The 10,543-nt window shown below is 44.9% G+C and overlaps 1 protein-coding gene across 3 annotated transcripts in view; it reads right to left on the reverse strand.

The window, feature by feature from the left end:
• LOC121539392 (kinesin-like protein KIF13B) overlaps positions 1 to 9,906 on the reverse strand; it is a 60,144-nt gene extending 50,238 nt beyond the window's left edge. For 2 of the 3 annotated variants that reach the window (XM_041847863.2, XM_041847862.2), the window contains exons 1-3: positions 9,734 to 9,905; positions 8,771 to 9,110; positions 2,654 to 2,747 (exon numbers count right to left, since the gene is read on the reverse strand). In XM_041847863.2, coding sequence (XP_041703797.2) covers positions 2,654 to 2,747; positions 8,771 to 8,840 — 164 coding nt within the window. In that variant the 5' untranslated portion in view covers positions 8,841 to 9,110; positions 9,734 to 9,905. Of the gene's footprint in view, positions 1 to 2,653; positions 2,748 to 8,770; positions 9,111 to 9,733 lie in introns of all 3 variants that reach the window. The other variant, XM_041847865.2, reaches the window with a different exon arrangement.
• Positions 9,907 to 10,543: the final 637 nt, after the last annotated feature.

Below are 10,543 nucleotides of genomic sequence, written 5' to 3' on the forward strand. Positions count from 1 at the left end.
TCACTATGCAAACTCCAATGGCAGCAGGAAGGATGAGCGAGTCAGCTGTCGGTCCACCTAGCCTCAGCCAGGTTATCAACAATAGACAGTCAGCCAGTCTGGTTGTCAGAGAAATGCAACAGACAGGGAGAGAGGAGTCTAGAGGAGTGGAGTTGGAGCCAGCGCGTTGGCAGTAACCTGCCTGTCTATGAGACATTTATGACACTGTGTGCAACAGGTCGGCCATATTGGAACAACAGTCACCCTCCCATCAGAGGTCCTCTGGCCTCGGTTGCTACAGTCTCATAACTCATTGTTGAGCCTTATGGCATAAAGGGCTGTCGTGTGTGTGTGTGTATGTGCCTGTCCTGTGTGCGTGCTTCCATGTTCTTCATGTAGTGAAAGTCCTTGAAGGTAGTGTTCGACTACAAGGACTGCGTGAGCAAGCGGCCAGTTCGTCTTGATGAAGCACATTCAGTTCCAGCCAGGGAGGGACACTCGGGGAGTGTCAGTGTACTGTAGGCCTATTGACCATTCATTAGACAGGCCCTATCTGACATGATCCTTTTCCACTCATGAATCACAATACACCAGATCAGGCAACACAGAAGCTGCTCCAGTTTCAACTGTTCTGCCTATGGAAACCTGACCTGTTCACCGGACGTGCAACGTTGTCCCGGAACTGCTGCTTTCAACTCTCCCTCTCTCTACTGCACCTGCAGTCTTGACCTCTGAATGCTCGGCTATGAAAAGCCAACTGACATTTACTCCTGAGGTGCTGACCTGTTGCACCCTCTATAACCACTGTGATTATTATTTGACCCTGCTGGTTATCTATGAGCGTTTGAACATCTTGAAGAACGATCTGGCCTTAATGGCCATGTACTGTTATAATCTGCACCCGGCACAGCCAGAAGAGGACTGGCCACCCCTCAGAGCCTGGTTCCTCTAGATTTCCTCCTAGGTTCCTGCCTTTCTAGGGAGTTTTTCCTAGCCACCGTGCTTCTACATCTACGCTTTCTGTTTGGGGTTTTAGGCTGGGTTTGGTATAAGCACTTTGTGACGTCTGCTGACAAGCATTTCGCTACACCCGCAATAACATCTGCTAAACACATGTACATGACCAAAACATTTGATTTGATGTAAAAAGGGCTTTATAAATACATTTGATTGATTGACAGATTGTTTGTAACTATGGCTACAGGGGAGAACACACCTTTATGGTCGTTAACTTTAAGACACAGGAACAGAGACAAAACATTAGCAGTTCAATGTTCCACTAGTCACAATGGAGAGAAATCAGTCAGACAGGCAACAAGGTCCCATGCTGGGAGCAGGAAAAAGGAAAGGGGTGTGGAGGGATACAGATTGGGTTAGGCCTACGTCGTCTGAGAGAAAGCTCCAGTGGAAGCGCTGTCTGCTACTGGAGCTCATGGGGAGTGGGGTGGATATCTGGGAGTGGGGTGGATATCTGGGAGTGGGGTGGATATCTGGGAGTGGGGTGGATATCTGGGAGTGGGGTGGATATCTGGGAGTGGGACCCCCTCCGCCACCACAGGCACAGATCAACTCAAAAATCAAATAAAATGTTATTTTCCACATGTGCCGAATACAACAGGTGTAGACCTTACAGTGAAATGCTTACTTACAAGCTCATACTGCAGTCGTGTGAACTGGGGCCATAGGAGGCATCTGGGGCCCTATGGCAATGAAAGCCTATGGGAGTGGGAGAGGAGCCTCTGTCCTAAATAAACCAAAGAAACTGGGCACAACACTGAGCTGTGTATACTGCAGACAGTTGTGTGAACTGGGGCCATAGGAAGGCATCTGGTGCCATGGGAGTTAGTAGAGGCTCTATAGGAGTGAGTGAATGAGTGAGGAGGGCCTCTCTCTACCATTCATCTCTTCATCCCAGCCTGAGCCCCAGCAGCAGGTCCCACAACATTTAAGTGTCTGCAGTGTGATGGGGAGCAGCCGGCTCCGTCTTTCTCCTCCAAGTTTGAAACCTGGTCCCCCCCACCCACCGCCACCTCTCTCCCCATGGTCTCCCAGCTGGAAAGAAAGAAAGAAAGAAAAGGAGGCAGAGAAAGAGAGAAATGATAGCGCATCCCTTGTTTAACCCCATAAAAGTCAGTGGAGGATCTTTATGGCCGACAGATGCTAAAGCAAACGTGTGCTTCTTCTTTCTCTTCCTTTTTTGAATGTCTCTCGCTCCCTTGCTTCTCCAAAAGTAAAGTTCTCCAAAAGCAAAAGGGGGTTCCGTAAAAGGGGGTTCCGTGGTCGCCTACTATTGACCTGTGTGACCTCCCCCCTGCGTTGTCAGGGCAACGGAAGAGCTGAGAAACAGAGAGGAAGTCAGCCGGAGGAGAGTTATGCCCCAACACAGGCAGGATGAGGAGCAGCAGGCAGCCTGGGAGAGAGAGGGCTGGGCCGTTGACTGACACACACACACTTTCACAAACACACTCTCTCCCTAGCTCTCACACACAGAACTGCTCAACCCATCTTCCTGACCCAAATCATTGTTCACTCAGCAGGCGATACAGCCAGACTGTTGACACGCATACATAGTCATGTGACACTCTCTAAATCCCTTTACTGGACTCCCACTCTCTTTCAACAACTGAAACTGAGTCCCATGGGTTTGCGCGCACACACACACACACACACCAACCTGGAGTCTCCCTTGCCCAGGTTTCCTCCTCCTGGGTGAAGGATGGTCTGGTTGCCTTCCATATCCACAATACATTTTGTGTTCAGGTCCTTTTCTGTGAGGGAGAGAGAAGGGAAAAGGTTCACGGTACTGTACAAACAATCAGAACAACCTCCAGTTGCAGGGTAGGTACTCCATCGTGTGGGCATCATGTGGGTACATCATCATGTGACTAGAAAGGAGAATAACCGTACACTGTTTACACTGTGGACCTGTATGGCTCAGTTGGTAGAGCATGGCGCCTGCAACGGCAGAATTGTGGGTTCGATTCCCAGAGCCACCCATGCGAAAAATTTATGCACACATGACTAAGTCGCTTCGGATAAAATGTCTGCTAAATGGAATTTGAATTCAATCACTTTTTGACAGCATCCCCTATGATTTAAACAAAACTTTCCATTAGGACGGTCCCTGACTTTCAAAAATCTTGGTCGACCGAAAGCCTCCGTTCTTTCGACCAATCGATTGGTCGAAATTGTTAAACATGTATTTTTCAATTTATAGACACCCTAAGTTTTTTAATAAAATGTACTAAACTCAGCAAAAAAAGAAACGTCCTCTCACTGTCAACTGCGTTTATTTTCAGCAAACTTAACATGTGTAAATATTTGTATGAACATAAGATTCAACAACTGAGACATAAACTGAACAAGTTCAACAGACATGTGACTAACAGAAATTGAATAATGTGTCCCTGAACAAAGGGGGGGTCAAAATCAAAAGTATCTTACTCCACTCTTCCACCAAGGCACCTGCAAGATCCCGGACAATTCTGGGGGATGGCCCTAGCCCTCACCCTCCGATCCAACAGGTCCCAGACGTGCTCAATGGGATTGCAATCCGGGCTCTTCGCTGGCCATGGCAGAACACTGACATTCCTGTCTTGCAGGAAATCACGCACAGAACGAGCAGTATGGCTGGTGGCATTGTCATGCTGGAGGGTCATGTCAGGATGAGCCTGCAGGAAGGGTACCACATGAGGGAGGAGGATGTCTTCCCTGTAACGCACAGCGTTGAGATTGCCTGCAATGACAACAAGCTCAGTCCGATGACGCTGTGACACACCGCCCCAGACCATGATGGACCCTCCACCTCCAAATCGATCCCGCTCCAGATTACAGGCCTCGGTGTAACGCTCATTCCTTCGACGATAAATGCGAATCCGACCATCACCCCTGGTGAGACAAAACCGCGACTCATCAGTGAAGATCACTTTTTGCCAGTCCTGTCTGGTCCAGCGACGGTGGGTTTGTGCCCATAGGCGACATTGTTTCCAGTGATGTCTGGTGAGGACAAGCCTTACAACAGGCCTACAGGCCCTCAGTCCAGCCTCTTCAGCCCATTGCGGACAGTCTGAGCACTGATGAAGGGATTGCGCATTCCTGGTGTAACTCGGGCAGTTGTTGCTATCCTGTACCTGTCCCGCAGGTGTGATGTTCGGATGTACCGATCCTGTGCAGGTGTTGTTACATGTGGTCTGCCACTGCGAGGACGATTAGCTGTACGTCCTGTCTCCCTGTAGCGCTGTCTTAGGCGTCTCACAGTACGGACATTGCAATTTATTGCCCTGGCCACATCTGCAGTCCTCATGCCTTCTTGCAACATGCCTAAGACACGTTCACGCAGATGAGCAGGGACCCTGGGCATCTTTCTTTTGGTGTTTTTCATAGTCAGTAGAAAGGCCTCTTTAGTGTCCTAAGTTTTCATAACTGTAACCTTAATTGCCTACAGTCTGTAAGCTGTTAGTGTCTTAACGACCGTTCCACAGGTGCATGTTCATTAATTGTTTATGGTTCATTGAACAAGCATGGGAAACAGTGTTTAAACCCTTTACAATGAAGATCTGTGAAGTTATTTGGATTTTTACGAATTATCTTTGAAAGACAGGGTCCTGACAAAGGGAAGTTTCTTTTTTTGCTGAGTTTTATGCATTGAGCTTGTCTGATGCTTAAAGCTAACTGTTTGATGAAATAGGACAAATGACTCAAGAGGGCGCCAGAGATCTAGATAACCAGAAGAAAAAAAACGTAACCTGACCCAACTATTCTCTTTCCGCTCCTGCTGGCTTTCGCAGATTCTGTCATTACTCTACTGAAGTTGCCGGTAGTTGGCCTCGCGAGGAGTCGGCAACCTTTCTCATGTGGAATGCCAATTTATCTTACCATTTCTACTGATCTGCGTGCCAGTTATGGTTTTCATGTGCACATTTTCATTTAATAACGTCTTCATATCTCAAAATCATTGTCATGTGGTTAATCAAAATTCTATCCAAATCTAAATGAAAATGATACAAACCTAAAAAGTAACTTCTATTGCCATTGTCAACTATGTAAAAATAGCCTACCTAAAGCCAACAAATAAAAACATTGCAGCTTGGAGGTAGAAAGTATCCTGATAAAAATAAAAATCCTATAAATCACATTGGCTACACATGGCCTGTCTGCAACAAACTTGAAACATTGTATCAACTATTAAACTTGGGTCTGGCCTGAAGCTAGCGAACATGCAACATTGTATAAAATATTCTGGGCCCTCAGAGTTTCCAGCTCCAGTGAGCTCGGGACAGACAGCTTTAGGCTATTTGCGCAAGGGATAAGAAGCAGTGCTTGACTTGGGCAGGAGCTCACCGGAGCGGAGTACCGGTGCCTCAAATGTTCTACTGTTTGAGCTCCTGTTCTTCTTATAGAATATTAGCTCAAAAGTATTGTGGAGCTCCTGCACCTACAGTTCAAGTCAGAAGTTTACATACACTTAGGTTGGAGTCATTAAAACTCGTTTTTCAACCACTCCACACATTTCTTGTTAACGAACTATAGTTTTGGCAAGTCGGTTAGGACATCTACTTTGTGCATGACACAAGTAATTTTTCCAACAATTGTTTACAGACAGATTACTTCACTTATAATTCACTGTATCACAATTCCAGTGGGTCAGAAGTTGACATACACTAAGTTGACTGTGCCTTTAAACAGCTTGGTAAATTCCAGAAAATTATGTCATGGCTTTAGAAGCTTCTGATAGGCTAATTGACATCATTTTAGTCAATTGGATGTGTACCTGTGGATGTATTTCAAGGCCTACCTTCAAACTCAGTGCCTCTTTGCTTGACATCATGGGAAAATCAAAAGAAATCAGCCAAGACCTCTGAAAAAGAATTGTAGACTTCCACAAGTCTGGTTCATCCTTGGGAGCAATTTCCAAACGCATGAAGGTACCACGTTCATCTGTACAATGCAAGTATAAACACCATGGGACCATGCAGCCATCATACCGCTCAGGAAGGAGACGCGTTCTGTCTCCTAGAGATGAACGTACTTTGGTGCGAAAAGTGCAAATCAATCCCAGAACAACAGCAACGGACCTTGTGAAGATGCTGGAGGAAACAGGTACAAAAGTATCTATATCCACAGTAAAACGAGTCCTATATTGACATAACCTGAAAGGTCGCTCAGCAAGGAAGAAGCCACTGCTCCAAAACTGCCATAAAAAAGCCAGACTACGGTTTGCAAATGCACATGGGGACAAAGATCGTACTTTTTGGAGAAATGTCCTCTGGTCTGATGAAACATAAATAGAACTGCTTGGCCATAATGACCATCGTTATGTTTGGAAGAAAAAGGGTGTTGCTTGCAAGCCGAAGAACACCATCCCAACCGTAAAGCACAGGGGTGGCAGCATCATGCTGTGGGGGTGCTTTGCTGCAGGAGGGACTGGTGCACTTCACAAAATAGATGGCATCATGAGGAAGGAAAATTATGCGGATATATTAAAGCAACATCTTAAGACATCAGTCAGGAAGTTAAAGCTTGGTCGCAAATGGGTCTTCCAAATGGACAATGACCCCAAGCATACTTCCAAAGTTGTGGCAAAATGGCTTAAGGACAACAAAGTCAAGGTATTGGAGTGGCCATCACAAAGCCCTGACCTCAATCCTATAGAACATTTGTGGGCAGAACTGAAAAAGCAACTGCAAGGAGGCATACAAACCTGACTCAGTTACACCAGCTCTGTCAGGAGGAATGGGCCAAAATTCACCCAACTTATTGTGGGAAGCTTGTGGAAGGCTACCCGAAACGTTTGACCCAAGTTAAACAATTTAAAGGCAATGCTACCAAATACTAATTGAGTGTATGTAAACTTCTGACCCACTGGGAATGTGATGAAAGAAATAAACGCTGAAATAAATAATTATATCTACTATTATTCTGACATTTCACATTCTTAAAATAAAGTGGTGATCCTAACTGACCTAAGAGAGGGAATGTATACTAGGATTAAATGTCAGGAATTGTGAAAAACTGAGTTTAAATGTATTTGGCTAAGGTGTATGTAAACTTCCGACTTCAACTGTATATGGTAAAATAAGGTATACCACCAAGCCCTAATTCAAATGATGTTAACTGATGTGGCAAATGCAATGGAATGTCTTTTTTCTAATGTCAGTCGAGTTGAATCAACAAATCAAAGCACATATTGATGGATACACTTCCTGCTTTTACCTCCTCGCAATGACCGCCAGTCCACCCATTATGCCATCATTGACTTGAATGGGGAGGCCCGTTATATTCATTCCGGAGGAGAAGAGAACATGTGAGTCAAAATGTTTTTTTTTTTTTTTACAGTGACTGGAGTCATTTTGCTGGCAATTACCGCCATCCAAAATGCCATTACCGTCACAGCCCTAGTGTGTGTGTGTGTGTGTGAGGGGCATCATCACATGGGCCACACAGAGTTCACTGGTAGTACGGATCAGTGTGTGTGTTCATACACCTGCTAATCATGTTATAACCAGTTATGACTGTTCTATGACTTTCAGGAATAGCATTGAGATCTTCCTTTTCTCAAAGGAAATGGATGGAAGAAAAATATCTGAAATGAAATGCAACGGAGAAGAGACTAATATCCTGTTGGTATTCATCTCTCATCTTCCACCAGATTCCCTCCAGTACCAGCACATTTTCCATTGGCACTTTCGCTTTCTTCCATGCGGTAAGTGAAACAGCACTGGGCTTGGTTGGTGGTACAATGGGCATGACATCAGTGTGGAAATGGAAAAGCCATGTCTATGCTGTGACTGGGATGGAGCCGATGGGGCTGTTCTTCCAAGGCCTCTCAGTAACTCCTCTACCGCCATGGGAACGTGGTCAGTTATGCAATGCTAGCAAATAGTCATTTCAAACTGACTCCCTTCCTGCCTTTGTCCAGCACAGCCAGAGACCAGCTAGCTCCGACTGCCACACACATTTATTAGAGGCCAAGGTTGAAAGAGAAATATGATGCCTTGCCATAACACCAGGGATACATTTCTCGAGATGTCAGTAACGCATAAACCATCATCAGTGTGAAAGATATAATGAAGTTATGTTCTGATTTGTGTGGTTATTAACAATTCTATTACAGTTTATCTTCAAAGAAGCGGCTTCAGTCTATGGTCTGTTTTGGTGGGAATTCAATTCATTTGCAGACAGTGGGCTACTATCAAAATGGACAAGGATATGAGTAGTGGGGGATATAACTGTCTGAATGGGTACATACTGATTTTGCCCTGGGCTTGTTTCACTGCATGCTAAACCGCTTTGGATGGAGGCTACGAGAGCGAAAGCTAGTCAAGTTCCCCGTCTTGTGACCGATTTCTATGCTATGTGAGAAGGAACACGTGACCGCTACATTGTAGCTAGACAGTATTTTCTGCCTCAGTAGACTCCTGTACCTCCAGACATGTTCTCCCAAGGCTAAATTCGACTTGGCACACACGGCTAAAATGTAATTTATTTCCCCCGAGCGGCATTCATAGCCCGCATTATAATTGATCGAATCATTTGAGTGTGCGCGCACAGATTCATTAACGGGAGGCATGTCACTGTGCATTCATTACCGCGGCTTATGTTATGAAAGGGTGACTACACATGTTCAGGCCGATCACATTAACTTCTTCCATAGGCAGCTAGTTTGTGTATTATGGACCAGGGTGTCCAAAACCATTTAGTACCGTGGATTTTAGGCCCGTTTCACAACAACTGAGCCGAGTGTCAAGTGTCATGTCATCAATTTAGCGATTAGCCAGCTAATGTTACTCACCTCTCCTGTTCATGGGACGAACACGGACTGCGACCTTCACATTCGAGTCGTTGAGACTGGTCTCCCCCATTGTGTCCACTGTCTCGGAGATAAGTTACAGGTCCGCTCCGGTAGATTATAATGATCCCCAATGGACTCAAGTCGAAGAATCATCCAGAATCCTTGATATGTGGTGCTAGCTGCCTGGTCAGCCAGCTAGTTACAAAGGTTCGTCCTCATATATGGCACTTTCCATCATCACACAATGGCTTGCTACTAGGAGGGGAATTCTCTCTCCTTCTTCAGCAAATCTTCAATAAACGGCTGTCCTCCAGATCATGCATGTCCCGAGGGGTTTGATCTGTAAAATACAATCCAGAAAATGCGTCAATAAATGCTGAAAACAAGCAATAACTCTTATGAGCTTCACACTGGATCAATTTGATTGTCTTCCTAAGACAAGAGTCCACACATGACAGGTTAGCTGTTGGTGCTAATAAGGTCGCTAATAGTTGCTTTTGCGATGTACATGTCTTTGGCATTCACCTGTAAGCATTTAAGACTCAGCTAAACATTTTCAATTAAGTTAATTAACGCGTAAGAAAGCATATTCATGGATACCTTGGCTATGAGCTAACCAAGCAAAATTATCGTTCGTTTTGATACGCTAACACTGACATCTTGCCCTCGGAAAAAACTATTGTCTGTGTCTTCAAACAACAGAATGACAGCAACTATTGATTAAAGGACACACCCAACAAGCATACCTAATAACTGAATAGTTTATACCAAGATAGTTTCGATATGCAAACAACGTAATATATTTGCTTTGCGACCGAACCCCCTTGGCTGACAAAATTAGGTCGTTAGCGAGCTACATAGCTAATAATGCAATGCTAACTAGCTAGCCAAATAACTAACGGGCTGGGTCGAGGAACTCAACTTCGCGACATAGCTACAAGAAAGTGCTGGGGTTCAATATACCGGCTAACGACGCTGTTCCATGTTTTAAAATACACTCTTCTTCGGAACGGAAGTTCAATGGTGCTGTGTGGTTTCAGATTCAGTGTCAGATTAGTGTCTCCGTTCTCTTCGCCAAATGTTCCACCTGTTTGCCGAACAACTCCCTGTCTCAGCACCGTGTTCTATTCCGATGATTCTGTTGGCGAGCTCTCAACCTGGGGAAAACCTCGTGCCCGCCCCTTCCTGCAGGGAAGGTCGGTAGCAAATCTTAAGCAAGGTTTAACTGCCATAACATTGCAGGAAAAATTGTGATTTTTGTGTTCGAAAACAGTCATGTCATTTGAAACAAATGAAATGTTTCTCTTAGGTGAAATACATTATATTTAGAAGTGCAACGTTGAAGAACATTGTAGAAAGAAATGCGGAAAGACTCCCTCGCCATAATGGTAAGGTCAAACACATATAACATTTTGTGTAGGTAGGCTACACAAATCTATTTAGGCCTACAATTGATTTGTTTACAATAGGCTAGGCCTACATGTTCACCATTGTTGATCTTAGGTATAATGTTGTGTGTTTGACCGCCACATTCCTCTTCTACTGTACTGTTTTTAATTGGATGAATGTCAGTCAGTGCTAGCTGGCTGCCAACAAAGCAGTGCTGTCACCATTTCTCTGTGTCAATCATAAAACACCATAACATGACCGCGAGAGTTAATCATTTATTATAACGAGCTGGCACCCTGCTTATGACTGAGTCAACTGGCCTATAAAAGAGGGATCGCCCCTTTCAACACGCCTATCATTCATCAATGCAAACGTATGTCAAGG

Source organism: Coregonus clupeaformis, chromosome 25 (genome assembly GCF_020615455.1).
Source record: "Coregonus clupeaformis isolate EN_2021a chromosome 25, ASM2061545v1, whole genome shotgun sequence".
NCBI classification, from domain to species: domain Eukaryota; kingdom Metazoa; phylum Chordata; class Actinopteri; order Salmoniformes; family Salmonidae; genus Coregonus; species Coregonus clupeaformis.